This window comes from Equus caballus, chromosome X, assembly GCF_041296265.1.
Source record: "Equus caballus isolate H_3958 breed thoroughbred chromosome X, TB-T2T, whole genome shotgun sequence".
Lineage (NCBI taxonomy): Eukaryota > Metazoa > Chordata > Mammalia > Perissodactyla > Equidae > Equus > Equus caballus.
In genome coordinates this window covers 29,498,101-29,521,782 of record NC_091715.1, presented here as the reverse complement: position 1 = coordinate 29,521,782, position 23,682 = coordinate 29,498,101, and the positions used below count along the sequence as shown (strand labels likewise).

General features: G+C 38.6%; 1 protein-coding gene across 1 annotated transcript in view; it reads right to left on the bottom strand.

The window, feature by feature from the left end:
* CFAP47 (cilia and flagella associated protein 47) overlaps positions 1-23,267 on the bottom strand; it is a 423,229-nt gene extending 399,962 nt beyond the window's left edge. Inside the window, exons 1-7 of the mRNA XM_023634518.2 lie at positions 23,008-23,267; positions 17,647-17,798; positions 14,772-14,887; positions 7,588-7,726; positions 5,153-5,381; positions 4,674-4,834; positions 2,909-3,036 (exon numbers count right to left, since the gene is read on the bottom strand). Of these exons, the coding sequence (XP_023490286.2) occupies positions 2,909-3,036; positions 4,674-4,834; positions 5,153-5,381; positions 7,588-7,726; positions 14,772-14,887; positions 17,647-17,798; positions 23,008-23,199 (1,117 nt within the window). The 5' untranslated portion in view covers positions 23,200-23,267. The remainder of the gene's footprint in view (positions 1-2,908; positions 3,037-4,673; positions 4,835-5,152; positions 5,382-7,587; positions 7,727-14,771; positions 14,888-17,646; positions 17,799-23,007) is intronic.
* Positions 23,268-23,682: the final 415 nt, after the last annotated feature.

Sequence of the window (23,682 nt, the reverse complement as noted above, 5' to 3'; positions counted from 1 at the left end):
CTGATGAGACATGAGTAGCTCATTCAGTCTTTCATTCAACAAAATTATTCATTGCCTTCTTAGTGCAAGTACTCTTCTAGGCCTTGGGGATACAGCAGTGAATAAAACAGACATTCCTGTTCTCATGGACTTCATTCTAGTGAGGTGACATTAATAATAAAATAAATAAACATTACATTTCAGAGAGGATAAGTGCTATGGGGAAAGGAAACATAGGGTAAACGGGAGCAGAATTTGCCACCCCAAAATATGCCTCCTTGGCACGACGATTATTTTAGGCTGATTATTTTTAAGAAACAGGAGACACAGGAAAAGCCTGAAAACCTAGTAGAAGTTACCCTTTTATAAGATACATTTACATTTATAAGGGAACTCTCCACTTCTAAGGGTGTCTCCCTTTCTGTACCAGGAAGAAAAGGATGACTAAATCTCTAGAAAGTCTTATCAATGGAGAAGGCAAAGACAAATCTGCATAACAACCACGCCCTTGCTTACTGTGCTTTTCCTGACAACCTCACATAACTAGCTTTCCAACATCTTCTTTTGTCTTTAGCTGGAGATGATATTTAAGATGGTGGCTTGGGCCATGTGGGAGAGTTGCTCAGTTTTCTTGGGCATCTCTCATATATACAGGAAGTATATGTGTTATTAAACTTGTTTTTCTCCTGTTAATCTGTCTTATTACAGGGGATCTCAGCCAAGAACCTAGAAGGGTAGAGGAAAAATTATTTCTCCTCCTCTACAAGGGTAAGACAGAACACAATGTCTTGGGACTGCTCTTTTATATGGAGAGGGTCAAAAAGGTCTCTCTGATAGAGAAACATTTGAGCAAAATATAATGGAACTCTGGAAGAAAACCATGTGAAAATCCAGGAAAAAGTGTATTCTAGGCAGACATAACAGCAAGTACAAAGGTTCTAAGGCAGGAATTTGTTTGGCATGTTCCAAAAAACCTAAGGAACCAAATACTACTGGGTAAGAGTAGAAGAAGCATGGTGAAAAATGGTCATCTTTAAGATACATTTTTGAGGGTAGAGTTAAAATTTGCTGGATTGGATGTAGAATAGGAAATTGAACACATGATAAATGTTGATGCTAAGGTTTTTGGCCTGAGCAACTGAAATGATGGCATTGCCATTTCTTGAGACAGGAAAGACTGAAGGAGGGACAGGTTATGGGAAAAGCAGGAGTTTTTGAACATGTGAAGTCTGAGATGCCTGGTAGATATCCAAGTGGAAATGTCTACTACGTTACTTAATGTACTTACAAGCTTAGAGTGAAGATAAAGGAGAAAGGATTGGAGGTTTGAGGCAAGAAGAGAAGGTGTGTATATGAATCTCAGACTGTGAGAAAGTGAATGAATGGGGGAATGCAGCAGAAATGTCGAACATCATAAAGGACCCACTTGGGGTTAGTGATTAGAGATTAAAAAGTGAAACCTCGCGGGGCTGGCCCCGTGGCCGAGTGGTTAAGTTCGCGCGCTCCGCAGCAGGCGGCCCAGTGTTTCATTGGTTCGAATCCTGGGCGTGGACATGGCACTGCTCATCAAGCCACGCTGAGGCAGCGTCCCACATGCCACAACTAGAAGGACCAACAACAAAGAATATAAACTATGTTCTGGGGGGCTTTGGGGAGGAAAAGGAAAAAAATAAAATCTTAAAAAAAAAAAAAAAAAAGTGAAACCTCGCAGAAGGATTTTGTGTTTTTCTCCAGCACAATTAGCTTCGCAGGTGCAGACTCAGAGGAGGCTGAGAGTTGAATTTAATCTCTATAGTGGCCGCCACTATAGAGATGGGCCAAGAGATTTAAGTGCACATGGAAAAAGGTGATTAAAATAACGGACAATGGAATAAACGCTGGGCAATAACATAAACATGAAGTTTTGGAGATACTAGAAAGAAGGTAGGAACTATGAGTTGTAGCTCTAATTGAATGAAAAAATAGTTTTGCAGAGAGATCAATGTAACTAGAATTTAAAAAAATGAGTTTCTATTTCTTCACTGATGCTCTTACTAGCCAATCCTAGACTCTAAATTACCTATAAGGCCAACCTAACATCGCCATCTCTAGCCATTCAAAAGTAGATTAACTTGCAAACCTCAAACAAATGTTCTGTCTATGACCAGCACACAGAGCTCAATATCACAAACCATGACATAAATAATAACAAAGCAATCAATTTCTGCCCTTAGGAACATAGTTCAACCATGCTCAATGATATCACTCATACTGACATGCAAATCTTCTAGACACTTGACTTGCCATGGCTCATCTTTCCAGATTTGATCCCTCATCTCCCTATATCTTTATTTTCTCTTTTATCTGTCTTGCTAAACTGGACTCCAAGTCTTGTTCCATATTCCTCATTGTAGCCCATCTAATATTACCCAAGAATGTAAAAGTGGACTGCATCTTGACATGTGGCCTGCAAAGCCTACGCACTTATTAATACCTTATAACAGGATATTGGACTCAATTTACTAGAGCTCTAGGTCTTGCTCTTTGACTGTTACTGTGAGTAGATTCTAAGACAGCTGAAGGTTTGATGGAGATGGAATGGTCATCTGTTCCCATATGGATCTCTAAGAGAAAATCTAGGCTTAAATAGGAAAAGAAGTCACGTTTTTTTCTTTTCTTTTTCATTCCTTAAACCCTAGATCATCACGTTTATCTGATGTCATTTTAAAATAATAAAGTCACCTAAATTCTAACTTGGAAAATTATTATGTAAATGATTCTGAGGTTGACTTCTTTCTTAACATGCCACAGAATACTTTTTAAAGTCTCTTCAATGTTTGCATTTTTGTTCTATTCAGTAATTACATAGTTTTGATTAAATATTGATGTCCAAACTTTTAAACAATTTAAACTGCTATGCATTTGATGATTATGTTCATTTTGCACTTACTTTTGATGGTTTTATTGATATCATCTCTCAAAAAGCCATCTTTACTTCCTACGGACTCAAATCTCAAAAAGACAGCATAGTCTTGCCTGTGTGAAGGATCACTATTCTTTTTACCATCAACGATTAGCCTGTAAAGAATTACAATCAATTATTTTTAAAGCAAGGATGATACACTTTATTACTGCTCAAAAGGGAATATCAACTCAATCCTTAAATCTATGCCAGTAGATAAAAGTTCAGGAATTAAAATATAACTGTGATGCACTTTCCAAAATTACTGCATAGACTTGCCAGAAGAATGGCATGAAACGTAAAGATCCAAAGAATGAGTTCATGACAATATTTGCAAGACAAGCGCAATTTAAATACACCAAGTTGTCAAGGTCCAACTCCAATGCCACTTTCTATGTAGAGGATTTTCTTTCCAGGCAGAGCTCATTGCCAGCAAAGGACTCTGTTCAGTTCTACGTAATAGTCCTTCTTACCCCTGAGTGTAATTGCAAACCTGTTACATATCTGTCTCCTGTGGACTAAGCACATACTTCTAGCCACATTCTGGTTAGAGGGGAACAAGTAATTTGGAGAACAACAGCCAAATCTTATCAGAGGAGAAAAGGAGAGGAAAGATGGGAAGAGGGGATGCAGGACCAAAGACAGAGACACACTATATCACAGGCCTGGCACTAGCTATCTTTACTTGCCTTACCTAGAGGTCAGCTTTTTTAGCAGTGGATACTCAAATATTCACACAAAAGGCTGATGTGAAATATTACATAAGAAGGCAAACAGCATGTTGAGAACACATTTAAGTAAGACTTCAAATCATACTCATACCTATGAGTTTATGGTAGACTCTCAAATAAAGTTCACATGCTGCCATGAAAAAGAATATTTAGAATTTCAAAGATGGTATATTAAACGGAGTCTTACAGATTGACCAAAGAAATTTCCTGTATGAAGGTATGATTAACAAGGCAATTATAGATTATACAAGTAGAACAATTACTTAATTTGTTACCCTCTTTAAATTAAAACACAACTTAGTCTTCAACAGACAAGGTGTATCACCAATTGTCCCTGTGCCACACAGAAAAGCACATTAAGCATTGCTTTCTCACAAACAAGGGTAAACATGCTTACAATTTGATCAGTTATTGCCACACAGTGCAACCTATCAAGTGTAGCTGAAATTGCTACTATATTCAAAATAGCATTTCCAAATATATTTTCAAATTAAATAACCAAATCAAGTTCATGGAATGGAAAAACACACACTGGCAAAAGTCCTAAAAGTCTGTATGAATTTCAGCAAGCAAGTGTGGTTGATCCCAGCGCTGCTATAGACTTAATATTCATGATACTCAGTCAGCAAGCATTTTGCCCTGGCAGGAGCACTGCATCTTCTTTGGAAGCACCTAGAACATACTGCATGCCACTGCCATCACTAGACTATTTCCACAGGGACAACAAGGTCTTGGTTGTACAGATTGCTTTGGGGCCACAATCAACAACCCAAAACTTCCACTTCCACCACCCCATTTCCACAAGGTCTGGGGAGATTTTTAACTTAACATGAAGTATTTAAAATCATATTTTTAAATATTGAAAATAATATTAACCATGTTACAAATATTTACAGCCATAATGAGAAAAATCCAATTGGTGCCTTCTGACAAGTTTTACTATTAAAATCAATCTGATGACTGTATGGTTAATATACTTTCCATTAATAAGTAACATCACAATGGAATTAATTTTTGCTTACTTTGGGCTGAAACAAAACGAAATTACAGCCTTTTGATAAGGTAGTAATCTCCCTTCATTGGGAACACAGGAGATAAAAGTTGCAACATCTATTTTCTTTATTTTCCTTAAGTAGGTGAGATTATTTAAAACAACATCTGTTCTTTGCTGAATATTTGTACCCTATAAGATCAGAAATAAAAGAGTATTAAGGCAAAACACAAACAAAATAAAATATTTTAAGAGGAGGTCATAAAATATTGAAATTTCAGAGTCTAGAAGATAGAGAATATGTATGTCTTTAAAGTAACATACATAAATTTGATTAAGGCACATTATAAAAGTTAAAAAAACTACTGAAAAACTGGTGAGAACAAAAATTATATATATCTATCTGCATGTTAAAAAAATTATAAAAATTAAAGTTTCCTAGTTATTAGTTCAAAACAATCTGTTTCAAAACATAATAACTGATCTTCCCCTTTTACACTATTTACTTACCAATTCTTCTCCAACTGAATCATCTTGTATTATGGCCACCCAATTTATGGGTTCTGGGCTATTATTGTATAGAAGTGCACGTTCGATTTTTGATGCTCCGAAGAAAACAGAACCAAAGTGTATGCATTCCAGCTTTTCGTCACTACTCATGTTTAACAATTCAATAATCTGCTCAACCACATGAGCTTTGACACTCAAAAGTATGTTTGGGCGGTCTTGCAAACTCACTCTACAAGATAATGAATCACACATATATATTTTAATTAAAATTCTATATACTTTATTTTTCTCCTGGATATTTGGATAAACAGAAATTTTATAAAATCACATTATAATTCAAATTCAAAGGCCTAAGAGCAGTTCTTGTCACATACATGCCAGAGACTGTCATGTCCTTCTGTCTGTCTGAATCTGTAGAATGGCATATATGCAACCTAATTCACTGTCTCCAGGAAAAAACAAAGTTGGAAAACAATCACACAAATTGACCCCAAAAAGAATTTATTGGTATGTCCATATCACCAATTTTGTAAATACTAGAGTTAGATGGGATGATTTATACGGTCACATCTAGTTCTAGAATTCTGAGCTGCTTTTCTAACTCATCCCACTCCCCCAAAGTCCAACAGCCAACCTCACCCTCATCCTAATAAGCTAATTCCATGCAAAGTAAAGTATCTCAGCAAAACCCCACTTCTTTGCTGAAACGAATATCCCACCAGAAAACTTCACTTCCCAGACTAATTTCAATTTCCTTTTGAAACTCTCTCCCTAACACACACACACACACACACACACACACACACACACACACACACACACATATTTACCCTTCCCTGGCATAAATGCAATCCTTTTGAATCTCCCCCCATCAGATACCACAAATAACTTACCACTCCACAACTATCACCTAAGTTCTCATCTTACACCATATTGCTGTCACATTGGGCATTGTTGACACCATCTCTTTACACGTCTCCTCCTTTAGCTTCCCAGACATCATCCTTTCCTGGTTTTCCTTCTGATTCATTCAGACTCTACCTTCTCATTCTTCTAAGACTTGCATATTTTGTAAACTCCACGAATAAGGATTTCTGTCCTACTCTTTCATACTCTGTTCTTCCTAAAGCTATTTTCAACACTTCCATTATTCATCCACAATTTATACAGACAACCCTCAAACCAATATACTTAGCCCAACTTTTTCCTGGGACTCAAGTAAATCTAGTAGGTTCTAACTAGCTCCACAGGATTCTGCAAAGCAAATCAATTCCAACATGTCAAAACTGAACTCGGGATCTTCTCCCAGAAACCCATCCCTCCTCACACCTTTGCCATTCCACAACCAGTCACTAAATCCGGTCAAATCCATCTCCACAACATGTCTCCAATCTGCACACTTCTCTCCATACCCCCAATCTGTACCTTAGCTCAGGCCTTTATCATTTCTCTTCTGCTATAGTTTCTGGTCGGGCTGACCACTTCACATCTGTACTCCCTGATTTGTTTTGCACACTGCTATTGCCATGCCCTTTGTAAAACGCAAACTAATCAAGACACTCCCATCTTAAAACCTTCCTGAGATCGCACAGCCTTCACAATAAAACCTATGCTCCTATAAGGGCTCATAACTGTTTCTCAAACATTTTTTTGGCTGTGACCTTCAGTAAGAAATGTATTTTACATTGCAGTGTAGGATATCTACATACACACACACACTTGAAACAAGTTTTACAAAACAACATTTACCCTTACTATGTGAGATGCATTCTGATATTTTGTATTTCATTGTTTTGATACTGGTGGCGATGCATTATAGTGACTGCACATCCTACTAATGAACTGAGACACACAGCACAAAAAAACCCTGTCCTATGAGGTCTTTTTCTGGACTCTGCACCATTCTGTTTTTCTGTTCTCATCTTGCATCACTCCTTACCTCCATCTCTTTGCCTCTACAGTCTCAGATCTCTCAGTGTGTTACACTGTCTATTCACTTCTAGGATTTCAAGTCTTCCACTTGCTCTGAATGAAATCACTCCTCTAATCCACTCCCATCACCAGTGCCCACCTCCCCTACACACACACACACACACCCCAAATTACACCACTGCTCTTTGCTTCATTGATGCCTACTCTCGAATAAGTGTTTGGTTCAACTATCACCTCCTGAGTGGAGCCCTTTCCTGATCCACTCCCTCACTCCTACAAAATCTAAACTAGGAGCTCCTATTATGCGTACTCATAAGCCATCCTCTGGTTCTTCCCAGTTTTGAGTCCCTAGTGCTTGGCAAATAGTAGAGACTCAATGAATGAGTGCTCACTGAAAGAACAAAGAAGCTAACATGCATTCAAAGACAACAGGCATACCTGAAAAGTGAAATAGCAAAGTACTAAGTACTATATTAGAATTAGGAACCATAGCATACACTCACATTGCCACTTCATTTACAATTCTGGGCTGGTCTGCACAGAAATCCACTTTAACAACCACTGATGACTTAGGTTCCACAACACCATCAGTTGGAAAAATGACAATGGGTAATTGACCCTGGTATTCCGTTTTAAATATACCTAAGGAGAACAAGAGCAAATGGTTTACATCTGAATCCTTACAATGCTACATTCACACTCTTAGTAAGGGACGGACACACATTACAGAGTATATGGTCTACTGTGGACCAAGAATCACAGCTTTGATTGTAAGTCGTCTCTGGGATTACTCAACAAAGGTGAACATAGTGTTAGGACTCAACTCTCATCAATAGCTAAAAGAAACTGTCTGCTTACTGTGTCCCGACACACATGCTAAGAACTTCGCATACGTGATTCTATTTAAATCTCATAATAATTCTATGATATAGGTTCAATCATTACCTCTATTTTATAAATAAGGAAACAGACACTTAGAAAGGTTGAATAACTTGTGCAGAGACACACAACTATTTTGACAGTTTAGATTGTTATTCTCAATTCTTCACCCTTATCTACATCCTTACCTTTATCCTATTATGAACAAAGTATGTTTTCCTACCCCTTGACTTTGAACTTAATCATATGATTTGCTTTGGCCAATAGCATGTGGGTGGAAATGACATGCTATTGAACATCCAACTCCAGATGTTCTCTTGTACTTCTCCTATGGAAAGTGCTTCTCTTGAGTAGCTGCTGTCCCTTTGGCCTATGCCCCAGAATGAGCAAGTGTGGGGCAGAGCCACGAGGTGACTCACAGACCTGCTCTGCGGTTACAGAATAGCCCCAGTTGCCTCACCTTGAAGCAGGGCCACCCAGTTGAGCCCAGCTTAGATCAGTCAGTTCCACCCAATCTACACAAAAATGAACAATTAAAACATAATTGCCTTTTTAAGATACAGAGTTGTGGGGTGGGTTGTTACATAGCAAGAGTTGACTACTACAGTTAGTAACTAACACAACTGGAATTTTCACTTGGATGTTTCTGACCATGGGGCTCACACTTATAGCTACTGCCACTTCTCAGTTCACACAGGAAAAGGGCAAAAGAAATGGGTTTCTAGAATCAAATAGCATATGGGAAGGAGTTTACAAAAACTTCTTATTCTGAAAGCAGAAATGGTTCAAAATTTATGGTAATATCTGGTATCTATGTTAGAGCATGCAATCCTTGAGATCAGATACTATCTCTTTTTCATCTCTGTGATCCTGACACCCCACACAGTGCCTAGCACCAAGCAGTGCTCAAAATATGCCCAACAAATGGACGTAGCCAGTCATAAGTTTCTTTAATATCATTATACAATATTAACATAAATGAGTACACTGCTGACATAAACAACTTTGCAAATTCCTAACTCATCAGTTTTAAATCACATTTGATGACATTTTCAAAAATTCTTCATTTAACTTATGAGAATAAAATACTAGCATAATAAAGGTACTGAAAACATAAAATGAGAATAAAACTTTTTTAAGTACAGAGATGACCTGATAGAAAAGGCGCACAAACTCACAGTAACAAAATTTGTTAATCTAATCATTTTTAGAGAAGCGTTAATGACATAATATTTAAGGTTTATTTTTTCTGTCATAAAATAAAAGAAGAATCTGTAAAATGTTATCCATTTCAAATAAATAAGGATTACTGACTCACTTCTTCAGAAAAGGAAAACTATTTAAGTCCAGTTAAGGCTGAGTCGGCGAAATGGTTCCTATGTTGTAACCACTTACACAATTTGTCAAAAGAGCTTAAGTGAATGTTTCAAAAGCTTATTCAGGAACAACCCAAAAACCAAAAAACATTGTTCAATCTTCTAAATATATTAAAACAGTGGGTACACAAACATTACTGTCTTATATAACTTTAATACTATTAGCAATAATGAGATATTTGACTGTTTCATTTTTTAATTGCTAACAATAGTAGCAAGGACATCATCCAGAGAAGGGTGGCATTGAAGGAAGGATGTTACAAATGAAATTTATGTCATCAAATTTTCATTTCTGTTTTGATATGACACTGGCTAATGTGTGGAAAATGAACTAGAAGGAGATAAGAGGAGACTTCAGAGAAATAATTTAGGTTGGTGTAATTACTAGGCAAGAGAAGATGATGGCCCGTTGTACAGAAGTGACAATAGGACAGAGAAAAGTGGGATTATTGACATAATTAGGAAGTGAATAGACAGGATTTAATAATTGACTGAGTAAGGCAGTAGGTGGTGAAAAAGACAGAGGTGTCAAGGATTTTGCCAAGTTTCTGACTTGCCCAAATACATAGTGGTGACATTTAATGAAAAAGAGAAAAAAAGTTTTGAGGAGAAACCGAGGAGTTTAGTTTTGGACGTGTTAAGTTTTGAGAAGACTAAAGGAAATGCAAAGTATTGTACAGGCCTCAGTGAAGTAACAGGAATGGAAGTGATTGCCTGGGAGAGCATGTTGACTGAGGAAACATGAGGGTCCACGACAAATCCTAAGGAACAGTCACATTTAATGTACCAAAAAAAGGAGCGGCAGTCCATAAAAGAGAATTGGAGAGGAGGGAGAAAAAGAATAATTCTACATCAATAGTGAACATTTATTGAATACTTAATGTTTGTCGGAGTGTCCGCTAAGCATTTTATTAATCATTACCACAATTATAGCAGGCAAGCACTAGGTTTATCTCTAACATATAAGTGAGGCAATGGGTATTCAGGAAGAGTAAATCCCTTGCCTGGGGCCTCCCGGCCAGCAAATGTTGTAACCAAGATTTAGGCCCTGGAAGACCCCACTCCCGGACCTGAGCTATTAACCACTATTTTATGTAGGAGAGTGAAGGGTCATAGAAACCAATATTTATTTTTTTCCATGAAGATGGCAGTGGCCATCCATGTCAAATGTTGCTAATAAGCCATGTAAAATAAACACTTAGACTTGCCCACTGATAAGACTTAGGAGAGCACGTGAGATGTGAGGGTACCCACAGCTGCGGGTAAGATGAAGGGTCCTTTGCACAAACTTGTATGTGTTTTGAATCTGAGCGCTGCTCTACCTTCTCTAGAGAAGCAGCTTAGACAGTTGGGCGGCAAAGTATACATTGTTACCTTGCCTTTACTCCTCCAAAACACTTTTAGAAACTATCTTATTAAGTAGATTTTTGTGTAAAAGTATTTATAAGATCAAGCCAGGACAGTCCGTAGTTTTATAGGATGCTACCAAAAATCAAGTCATGTACCCCAGGCCATTGTTATTTCCTATGTATGCTTTTTGTTTGTTTGTTTTGTTTTAAGTTTCCTTGGGTCTAAGCACACCACAGATGCACCAGTCTCCACATCTCTTCAAAGAACTAAGTTCTGAAGATTCTTCAGAATGCTCATATAGGATTAAACAGGTTACTTCTGAGTTCATTGAAAGCTTAATGGTTCTTTACTGAAACTCTGAGAGATGGCTGAACCAAAGCAAGTAAACAAATGTTTATTGAATGCCTGCTATATGCTCAGCATTCTATTATGCATGAAAAGTATATTGAGATTTCATGACATTAGTTTCCAAGAAAACAAAACTGAAAACAAAAAGTATGCACTGAGAATAAGTAGCGGGTGCTTCTTTGCATAGTTGGGGAGAATCCTGAGGCCCACTCCTGGGGTTGGTCTGAGTTAGCAAATTTCATGGTTTACAGATGATGCCAGGTTTTTCTAGACAATGAAGTAGAGAGAAGATGCTGACGATGAGGAGAAGGGGGATAGTGGGCATTAAGAGCTAGAAAAAGGTCATTTGTCTTGGGCAAAATAACCCAAATAAACCCAAAGAACGATGAGTTCTAAGGTAGCTGTTCAAACACAGCAATGGTGTGTGAAGATCACACTAGGGACTCGAAAGGCTGTTCTACAGCATAACGCTGTAGTAGAGAACGTTAACTCAAATATTCAAGGATACTGACGCGAAGAGGGAAATGATTGCAATTCAAGGCATGCTAAAATAATGTTTTCTCAATCTTCAAAGACAAAAACTGAGAAAAAACAGAAACAAACTCATAGATACAAAGAACTGGTGGTCGTCAGAGGTGAGGGGGTGGATGGATGGGAAAAACAGGCGAAGGGGCTTAAGAGGTACAAACTTCCAGTTATAAAATAAGTCACGGGGTGTAATATACACACACACACAGGGAATATAGTCAGTAAAACTGTAATAACTTTGTACGGTGACAGATGGTTACTAGACTTGTCGTGGTGATCATTTCATATTGTATATAAATGTTGAATCACTATGTTGTACACCTGAAACTAACATAATATTGTATGGCAACTATACTTCAATTTAAAAAACCTGAGAAACAATAAAATCATAAAAGAGACATGGAGTTCACCAGCTCACAAAAGGACTAATATTAGAGACTTTGTAAAGACTAAACCATGTCTTTTTAAAATGAAAAGACAGGCGCTCCTTTGCACAGTCGGATGTAAACTTAAGAAACATTCTTATAAAGGGTGAGAAAATAAAATGTATTCAACGACATTTGACTAAATCCATGGATGGTTACTCCATAATGGGCTATTAAAATAAAACATCATGAAGTTGTTACATAAACTTGGGGGTCTACAAAACCAAAGATAACAACCTCAGTGACACTACCAGAGAGACAAAATAAAGCTGTATAAATCACGAATCTGCCGAGGGTGGCTTTTTAATGTCCTCTTAAGTATATAAATTTGTAAACATTTGATCTTTGACTCTAAAACTATAAAATATTTGTCACATAAAATCCTTTTCTTAAATTTTGTTAAAATCGTCTTTGGTTGCTGAATCTATTTTCCACATAAGTGTTTTTCTTCATGCAAATACATCGTTATTCTCATGAATATTTATATATTGTGTTTGTAGGTAATAAGGACTTTATGACACTTTACAGACACTTGCTATTGTGAATATAAAACATACTATCGGGCTGGTCCCACAGCCAAATGGTTGGGTTCACACGCTCCGATTTGGTGACCCAGGGTTTTGCCAGTTCAGCTCCTCAGTGTGGACCTAGCACCGCTCATCAAGCCCTGCTGAGGCGGCGTCCCACATAGTAGAACTACAAGGACCTACAACTAGAATATACAACTATGTACTAAGGGACTTTGGGGAAAAGAAGAAGGAAAAAAAGACTGGCAACAGATGTTAGCTCAGGGCCAATCTTAAAAAAAAACAAAACATACTATCGATTTTGGCAAGGGTTGAAAAGATAATACCATTCATCTCTAAGAATGAAGGACAAAGTCAATACTAAAAAAATGTGTTTCACTGATAACAAACTGTTCAGTTTGTAAGGTAATAGTAATTAACATTTCACAGTACTTGATTATAATTTACCAATTGTAGTTTTCACTACAAATACTATGCACACACAAAATTAAATACAATACTAAATTAATACAATAAAAAATTAATACAATACTAAAAGCCAATGTGGATTATTTTTCCTAAAAATGTATGGACCCAGGTCTGAGGCTTAATTTTATTTTATTAAATAAAATAATATTAAATATTCAACTAAAACTAAAACCATATATTTTTTTACTTATAAAGAGCTTTTATATGTAATAAAACTGTCTAATTTGGTGAGATTTTAGAATAAAGCGAGGATATCATCACAGCTTTGAAGGATTTTGAATGGAGAACATTAAGAGAGATTTTAGGAAAGTAAAATAATACAAATAAAATTCTCTCAATTATATATCACTGCTCTAAAATATAACCAGAGAGTCTAAAGGACCATATAGCCCACAGTCACTCACCATAAGAGACTTCATCCTTAACACTGGAGTCAGACCACAAGTGAGCCTAATATCCTACCATCCCACAGGCATCAGAAATTCAATCATTTAAAAACCAAAGCATGGAGGCTGGCCCCGTGGCCAAGTGGTTAAGTTCACGCACTCCGCTTCGGTGGCCCAGGGTTTCACTGGTTCGGATGCTGGGCGTGGACATGGCACCGCTCATGAGGCCATGTTGAGGCGGCATCCCACATAGCAGAACTAAAAGGACCTACAACTAGAATATACAACTATGTACTGGGGAGCTTTGGGGAGAAGAAAAAGAAAAAAAAAAGAATATTGGCAACAGACGTTAGTTCAGGTGCCAATCTTAAAAAAAAAGCATGGAAAGTGAAATGAGCAACATTTAATGAGGAACGATTATCAGTTTTGTTTGTTTATACCCCAGGAAGAACTCAGTAAAGTGACAGACTGCCTTTGTCTTAATAATTCCCACTGTCCATTCAAGCAGCCCCAGAGAACACCCTCTCTTGGTGTAAAACGGGTTCCGATTTAAGATCTGTTTTATGTACCCAACAAGCAGTCTCAGAAAGAAATGCTCTCCCTGTCTGGAACTAGTCCTCATCTCAGACTGGCAGAAATGCCAGTCTTGCCACCCAAGATGCTGACCATCCAGTCAGGAGAATGAAAGGATAAGTGATTTTATGCCTACTGTATACCATCAGTGAAGAGTGTTCATGAATATATACATACACACATGCCTTTATGGAAACTCTTAGGTCACAGTAAGAATCTCAAGAAATAATCCAGTCTGGAGAAGAGAGAAGCATTTACTCTTTCCACAAAAAGTTAGTAAGAGCCTTCTAGGGATGATCATGTAAATTCAAAGTTGAATATGATAGAGAAAAAGAACAAATATTTATTGAGTGCCTATGATAAGTCAAGTACCATATGACAACCTTAAATACATACGTAATCAACCACAGTACATTTTATTAGCCACAGTTTATAAATGAGGAATCTCAAGTTCAATAAAGATACCTGCCCCAGATCACACAGCTAGTAAGGCACTGTGCCCTAATTCTATCTCTGGATGGCTCTAAGGACTATATCACCTCCATGATGCCATCCTGCGTTCTATGCTCAGGGAGATCACCTCTCAGGGAGAGTCAGGCTGTGTTAATCAGAATCATAAGGAGACAGATTCACATTTCCTAAATTATTGCCTGTCAGTTTTTTACAGTCATCCTATGTAAAGGCCTTCAGTTTTGAGCTACTGCAAATGATAGACATCTTTTTTGGAGGGTGAATCAGAGAATCCATTAATTATACAAAGGATACATTTCAGATAGTATCAACTTCTTCCAAAAGTATAAGTTAATTTATATGACAGAAAGTATTACCTGGAACTCTACCATGGTTAATGATAATAATCTCTTTACAATGTACTTTACTATTGGCAACCAATGTGCCAAAATTAACTTCTGACTCAATTTCCAATTGACAGGATGGAATCAACCTAGGGAGAAGAAAAAAAGACCACATAATGAATTTTAACATTTATAACCTCATGGTTAAATTTATAGGGGGACATATATAGAAACTTTTAACTCAAAAGACAGTTCAGTTTCTTACAGGTCTACTGGTGGCATATTTGGCAGTAAAAGGAACTGTGAAATGAAGACCTGAAAACAAGATAGTGAGACATATTTTTAACAAAGAAATCAGGCTTTATGCATCTAAGTACATGGTATACCCTCCCAAATACTCACCTTGAGGTAAAACGTATCTCACTATTTTTGTTGCTCAAAACAAAAAGCAACATTCGTTGCTCAAAACATGCTCAATATTTTTGCTGCCCAAAACATATTTGCAACTCTGTTTTGCAATCTCCACCTAAGCCTATAATACATTCTTTTGACGCTCCACAGAAAGGGTGGAACTGATCTTAACCAAGTAAAGTAGTTTGGAGGACACCAAATCTGATGAAATGAAAGAAGGTGTGACACTATAAAATATCATTTGGGGTCTAAAACAAGGTCTAGGTACAAAAAGGTACAACTGATTTTTCACGTGTGTCTCTAATTTAAAGGGCTGACTATAGATATCTGTAGCATATGTTTTCATACATGTGTTAAAAATCCATATAATCCTATATACATGTCTTATACACATATTTTATGTTTGGATAATAATTTATAGTTAATAAAGCACCATTAAGTATATTATCCTTTTTAGATTTAAAAACTCCTGAAAGGTAGGTAAATATTATTTTGGCTCTTAATGTTAAACACGAAAAGTCAAAAACTTAAAAAGCCTAAATGACTTATCTAAGGAATTATCTGGATAGAACGTTGGTGAACTTAGTCTTGAATCCTTTTGTTAGACTTCAAATACACTACCCTTACAGACCTAACAATGATAATAACAGCACCAATAATAAATATAGTAATAACTGATCTTTGTTACCTCCTTAGGTTATGTGCCGGACACATGAATTAAGTAATTTACTCCACATTGCATTCAACCTCCAAAGTATAAATACATACACACAAAAATACATAAACAAGAATACTTGAACAAAACATTCGCAAATACTGCTTGATGCATTGGTGGTCAGGGCCTTCTTTCTGGGGTGTGTGTTTATATGTGAGTGTTTGTGTATTAGATAGGTACAGACATGCCAGAGATCAGGCAGGACTGACATATATATGCTGTATCTCCTAAGGAATACCCATGTTCTTCTCGTAAGGAGATTGTATTTTTGTGACAGGAAAAGGAAAGATCAATGACCTTAATAATAATTTCATTAAAAGAGCTTATAGTATCTAAAAGAGGAACTCATTACACAAAACTATAAGATGTGAAGCCAAACATTTTTTCAAACTATTTCTCTAGCTTGATGGAGAAAAGTGTCTTAAGAATAATTTCTTAAGAATCTTCTCTCTCACACACACACACACACACACACGCACATACGTATACATACATGCACAGAAATATATATGGTTTACCCTAGTAGTAAGGGCTTTGTAATACAGTAATATATAACAGTTTCTCTAGAGCTTTCCCTTTGGTTTCTCTTCCATCTGATTAAGAAAAGTATTTCCAGTAACATTTTACTTTTTATGTTAACAGAGAGTTTACATTAACAGAGAGTAGAATGGTGGTTATGAGGGGCTGGGAGGTGGGGGAATTGGGTAGACGTTGGTCAAAGGGTACAAACTTGCAGTTAGAAGATGACTAAGTTTCGGGGATCTACTGCACAGCTTTGTGATTATTGCTGATAATACTATATACGTGAAAGTTGCTAAGAGACCAGATCTTAAGTGTTCTCACCACAAAATGAGATGATAATTACGTGACGTGATAGAGGCGTTAGCTTAACACTACAGTGGTAATCACATTGCAATATATAAATGTATCAAATCAACCACCTGTACACCTTAAACTTGTACCATGTTATACGTCAATTTTATCTCAAATAAAAAAAGGGAAAAAAAGCTTTTAATTTAAAAATATCAAAAAGTAAGGGGCCGGTCCAGTGGCGTAGTGGTTAAATTCACACACTCCCCTTTGGCGGCCCGGGGTTTGTGGGTTTGGATCCTGGGCATCGACTTACACACCACTCATCAAACCATGCTGAGGTGGCATCCCATCTACAAAATAGAGGAAGACTGGCACAGATGTTAGCTCAGGGACAATCTTCCTCACCAAAAAGAAAAAAATATGTATGGTAGAAATAAAATAGGATATGAGGTCAAGAAAAAAAATACATGCAATTGTTGAATATTTTTAAGCTATTTTAATAAAAATGTCTGAAAACTAGTCTCCCATTTGTTTTATTTTTCTATTTATTTATTTTTTAGGAAGATTAGCCCCGAGCTAACTATTGCCAATCTTCCTCTTTTTGCTGAGGAACACTGGCCCTGAGCTAACATCCGTGCCCATCTTCCTGTACTTTTTTATATGTGGGATGCCTACCACAGCATGGTTTTTGCCAAGCGGTGCCATGTCCGCACCCGGGATCTGAACCCACGAACCCCGGGCTGCCGAGTAGCAGATCACGCGAACTTAACTGCTGCGCCACCAGGCTGGCAACTCCCATGTGTTTTAAATACCACAATTTGCTAAAAGTTTGTCCTTTAAGTTCAGTTGTAAGAAAACCATAGACAGAACATGGCCCATTATTCAGGGAAAATACAGAATATTACTTTGACCCTTATTCTTATTTGAAGAGTGCTCAAAATGTCAGCATGAAATATGAAGAACACATACCCAATTAGAGGAATCTCTAGTGTTTTATTTCCTATTGAAATAAGTAGTTGGTCAAAAGTGTCTTCATCTTTATCAGGATGATATTCCACTATAGCTGTCATCTGAAGTCCAGAAGCAAGTGCTTTATCCAGATTTGCCAAAACCAGTTTGAACTTCAGTGGGAGAAAAAGAAATCAAATTACACATCTTAACTCCTAATAAGGAAATCATGTGAGCAATTGCAGTTAGGAGTGTACATTATTTCAAGAGATGTGTCAAGACACAGGCAATATTCCTGCCCTAAAGGCGAAGATTTAATGACCATATTTATACCTATCAGATTCTAGATCCTTCAGATAAGCTTTTAACAGCACACAAATTGAAACCGACACTGCAGTCAGTTGAAAAATATGTAAATGCTCATGGGCTCCTTCAGAAGTATGAAGCACTTAAATACAGAAAAAAGGAAGAACAATCTAATAAAAATGTTGCTCAATCATATATACATACATAACACATGCATGCATATATACATACATACAGCATTTTATATACTTTCTTTATGGGGATTCAGACTTCATAACTTGGAGGAAACATAAAAAAGGAATAGACCAAAGAGGAAAAACCACTTTTGTTCTTGTAAAACATTTGCTAGACTCCAGGAGAAACATGCAGGGAGAAAGAGAAGAACTGCTAACTGTTGAGCACACAGGATAGGCCAAGCATTCTTCATCTATTATTTCACTTAGTATCTTTCTACAGGCCTGTAAGGCTGATATTAAGGCTCCCAGAATACAGATGAGGAAACTGGGACCTGTAGAGTATAATCAATATCTAAGGTCACTGTGGCAGTAAGGATTCAAAACACATCTATCTGACTCTAAAACTTAAGCTCTTTCCCCACAACTAGAAATAGTCCCTCTCCTGAATATAGCATCCCTTTAAGGAAACACACAATATGTCCCTTGAAAATTAATAATATAAGCCAGGGACTAATTAAGTGTCATATGAGTGATGCAGACATAAGTATCATGACAATCCATGAGAGAACATGATTATCATGGGCTAGGAAGGAGTGCACTTGGTCTAGGCTTAGAGGATAGATGCAAAAGGTGGAGAAGAAGCAAGGAAGATGCTTCCTATGGGGGCAGAAATATCTCAGACACAAGCAGAGAAAAAATAAGCAAAACAGTCTGTCAGCAGCCAGCTAATAAGCTAGCCTCCCTGGGCAAAGAGCTGCAATCAGTAACAATGGAGATCATGTTGAAATTAACTATTCAGGGCTTGTAAGGCCAGGATGAGTCTAAGCAGCGCTTTCCAGCAAGGAAGGATATAGAGCATGGAGAGAGTTGTTGATATCACTGGTACCAGGTCATACTTCGAGCAAACAACGACTCTGATACCTTGTAACTACCACAGTCCAACTTTCAACCTCCCTGCAATTACAAAACAGAAAATGTAGGGGAGGAAGAATTACTCCTCTACCCTTCTATGTTCTGGCTGGTCTAAGGGTTAAACTGACATGAGACAGAATAACGAGAAAAACAGACAAAAGTTTAATAACGTATACATGGGAGAAACCCAGGAAAACCAAGTAACTCATCAAAATGCTGGAAGCCCTCACCTTAAATACTATGTCCAAAGAGCTAAAGACAAAAGAAGATGTTGGGAGTAATGGTTTGGTACTTCAAAGGGGAGGAATGCAGTTTACATGGAGATGGAAAAGCTAACGTTTGGTAAACAAATCTTTGCCATGCCTTGCAGAGACAATAGGGCAAGGAGGGGACTCTGATCTCTAGCCCATGCTGAGTCTTCCCCACCGCACTTAGCCCATATCCTTTGTTGATATCTCTGGTGATAGCTCTGTTCCTGTTACAGGCCATTATCTAAATTCTTTTAGGCAGTTAAGGGGGGAGGTAACAAGAAAAACTTTCTGAGTCTTTTGTTTCTTAAAAGTAATCAGCCTCATGTTAAAATAATCCTCATGTTAAAGAGACACATTTTGGGGTGGCAAATTTTGTTTTCCTTCAAAAACAAAGGGTAGATTATTCCCCACATAGGCCTTTCGGTGTTCGAGGTCCACATAACAGGTTTGACCATCTTCCTTTAAGGAAACTCTGTCTCGAAGAAGGGAAACTAGTGCTTCAGCAGCATGGCTTCTGGCCAAACCACAAGTAGCTGAGCACTCAGTGGTGTACAGAGGTGTGTAAGGCAAGCACCCCTACTCTTAGGAGCTTATGAACTGACCCTTCAGGGAAATCTAACATTTACCAGGAGTCACCTGGACAGAAGTCCAAACTATGAGGAATGCCTGTAAATGTAATTGGTATCCAGTAGAGAAGAAATAATTTGGAGATAATATGATAAGAGAAGACTTGTTAGAGAAAATGAGAATTCACATTGACCCTCAAAGATGGGTGGGATTTGGAAAGGGGTGATTCTTGCAGCGGGGGGAATGAAAATATGGGTCAAAACAAAAGGAAGCCATGGGAGTAAGAGGACAATTACGAGTAAGACGGACTTGACTGAACCAGAGGCTGCAGGAGTCAGCAAAACACTGAAAACATGGACTATGTCTCCTTTATTTTCTACCAGCAACCCACAGTAGATGGTATATAGCACTGCATATGGCACATGGTAGGTACTCACTACACCGACAATCCAGGATCTTAAGCCGGGGTGGAAAACCAGGACTAGCGTGTGTTAGGAGAATCATTTTCTAAGTAATTATAACAGTGATGATGACAATGCTCTTTATGAAACACCTTGTTTTTCTTTTTTCTTTTTTCCTTCAAGACAGTTAACGCAGTTTTTCCTAATCTACCTCCTCCCTAATTCCCTTTATGCCTATGAAGGATCAGGAAAGCATAGCACGGTCTTGCAACAAAGAAGAGTTCACACTGATATTGGGCTCATGGCTTTGGCCTCTAACTAGTAGGCCTGTCTAGCCATTCTCTGGTCCATGTCAAGACCTGTGGTCTAAATAGTTTCCCTTCAGGGCCAGCCCCGTGGCCGAGTGGTTAAGTTCACACGCTCTGCTTCAGCAGCTCAGGGTTTCACTGGTTCAGATCATGGGTACGGACATGGCACCACTCATCAAACCACGCTGAGGTAGCATCCTACATGCCACAACTAGAAGGACCCACAACTAAAAACATACAACTATGTACCGGGGAGCTTTGGGGAGAAAAAGGAAAAATAAAATCTTTAAATCGTTTCCCTTTATAACTCTAGATGCAAATCAAAATAAAACTAATGATAAAAATCATCATTTTTCTTTTGACTGCATAAAAATCACCCATACAAGTATCTGTCTCCTAGACATCCATAAAATAGTGTTTGCTCACATCTGGGATTTACTGCCAGCTTGAGTTTTAAAGGAAAGCATTTTCAGATATACATTCAATTGTTCCATAAATATGTAGTAAGGTAGTAAAATAATAAACTTTCCCCCTAATTTTACAGTATTTGGAGTAATCAGGTACTTTTTGATTTAAAGAATAAATAGTGTCTTGTGATGTACTATTTTATTACAAAATAAACACATTACCATTGTTAAAACATTTGTTGTTGTTAATGCCATGGATTCCCACTCCTAGCAACCCTGTATACAGCAGAGTGGAATGCTGCCAGGTTTTTTTGTGCACCATCCTCTCATTTTTCCAGTGCTATAATACTCTGCTGCTATCAGAGGGTTTTCGCAGCCAATTTTTTTGGAAGTGGGTGGCCAGGTTCTTCTTCCACATCTCAGTCTGGAAGCTCCCCTGAAACCTGTCCACCATGGGTGACTGTGCTGGTGTTTGAAATACTGGTGACATAGCTTTCAACATCACAGCAACATGCAGCCACCACCGACAGACAGGTGGCATGGTGCCCTGACCAGGAAAGGAACCGGGATCACTGCGGTGAGAGCACTTACGCACTAGACCACCAGGGCCAGCTTGTTAGAACTTGCAAATACAGGGGCCAGCCCAGGGGCGTAGTGGTTAAGTTTGGCGCGCTCTGCTTCGGCAGCCTGGGTTTGTGGGTTCGGATCCCAAGCGTGGACCTCCACCACCCATCAGTCACGCTGTGGTGGCGACCCACATATAAAGTGGAGGAAGATTGGCACAGATGTTAGCTCAAAGCTAATCTTCTTCAGCCAAAAAAAAGACCCAAAAAACCAAAAAGAAACTTGCAAATACAAAAACTAATAAAGCATGATTCCATTTATATGAAACTCAAGAGCAGGCAAAACTATTCTGTGGTGTTAGAAATCAATACAGTGGTCCAGGGGGTGATTACTCTGGGTACTGTAGGGAACCTTCTAAAATGCTGGAAATATTCTATGATCTGATCCAAGTGGTGGCTACATGAGTTTCTACATATCTATAAATTCATTAAGCTTTACTTTCAAGATTTGGGCACTTTAGGTAAATAGTACATCAAATTTTTAAAGTGTAAAAAGTAGAACATGAAAGTCCTTTTTCTCATTGCCCTCCTAATCAGTACTGTACATTTTTCTATGTTATCTACAAATATATGTAATTTTAACAAAAAATCCTAGACACCTTTCCATTTCTGTACATATAAGTCCAGCTGCATTCAACACTATTTATCATTAGGAACATCCCACAAAAAAATTGAGTTATCACTTACAAAACAAAAATTCTTATCACGTGTCCTACATCAAAAGTCTCTCTGATAACTGGTGATCACAGTAAACTAATATCCATGCATTCACACACACAATCGAAAATAACAGTGACATGGAGATGAAATTCTGTCATCTTTTAAATTAGAAGATGGGGACAGCCTTTCAGAACATTTGGCTGGTGGTTAGACTGTACTGACTCCCTCATTAGTTTCTAAGTACTATGAGGGCAGGGTTATGTCCATCTTGCGTTCCTCACATCCACTGCCTATTATATAGCAGGTGCTCAACAAACGCTTGTTAAAATATGAGTAATAAACTTTTCCACTATCCTACAATATCTGGAGGAATCAGGCACTTTATGATTCAAAGGGTAGCTAGTGGAGAATTTTGTCATAATTCTACAGTATCACGAAGCATAGATTCGGGGCTGTTAAGAGGAGATAGATAAGGAATCCCCCTCCCTCCTTGCCAACCCCAGAATGAAGAGATTGGAAAGTTCTAGATCGTCTTTTCCCCACCCTGTCTCCCAACCCAAGCAAAAAGGAAAAAAAGGCGAGCATACGTATACACAGAGATACCTAAGTCACCGTTCTCCAAGTTCACTCCCGCCCCCACCCCGGCAGGAGCCAGGTGTCTACTCCTCGGGACAAACTGGGCACCCTGGTGGGGAGGGGTTCTCAGAGCCCCGACCCTCCTGAGGTCCTGAGGTCCTGAGGTCCTGCTCCGAGCACCCCTGTGTGTGTTACCTGTGGCTTGACTGGCTCCTGAAACCGGATCTTCTGGTTGCAACGGCCGAGATTGTGTACAGTAATTGGGAGGCGGTACACTCTCCCGGCCAGCGTGTCCAGAAACTTCACCTCCGACGGGGTCACCCGCAGCTGCATCTCCTTCGGAGTCTCCACGTCCCGGGGGACGAGGGAACCCCTCTCGGTCTCCATGTCCGCCCTGTAAGTAGACGGCAAACCGCAGCGAACTTGACCGATTGAGGACTAGTGCGGACGCCGTCGCTAGGCAACCGCCAGACTCCGCGCGCGCCTCAAGCCCAGCCCGTATTGGCCCAGCCCGTATTGGCCCCGCCCAAGCTGCGCGAGTTGGCAACCCAAACAGAGGGGTCTGGCCAAAGGACCCGGGAATCACAGGTGTTATCAGAGTAACTGGAAAATGTTCTATGATAGCCCAAATCCCAGAGACATCTCACTTTGCCATGGCCTGGCGGGATTTTATTAAATTGGTACCTGAGCTACCAACTGTTGCCAATCTTTTTTTTTTCCCCTGCTTTATCTCCCCAAATCCCCCCTCCCCATAGTTGTATATCTTAGTTGCAGGTCCTTCTAGTTGTGGCATGTGGGACGCGGCCTCAACGTGGCCTAATGAGCGGTGCCACGTCCGCGCCCAGGATCCGAACCGGCGAAACCCTGGGC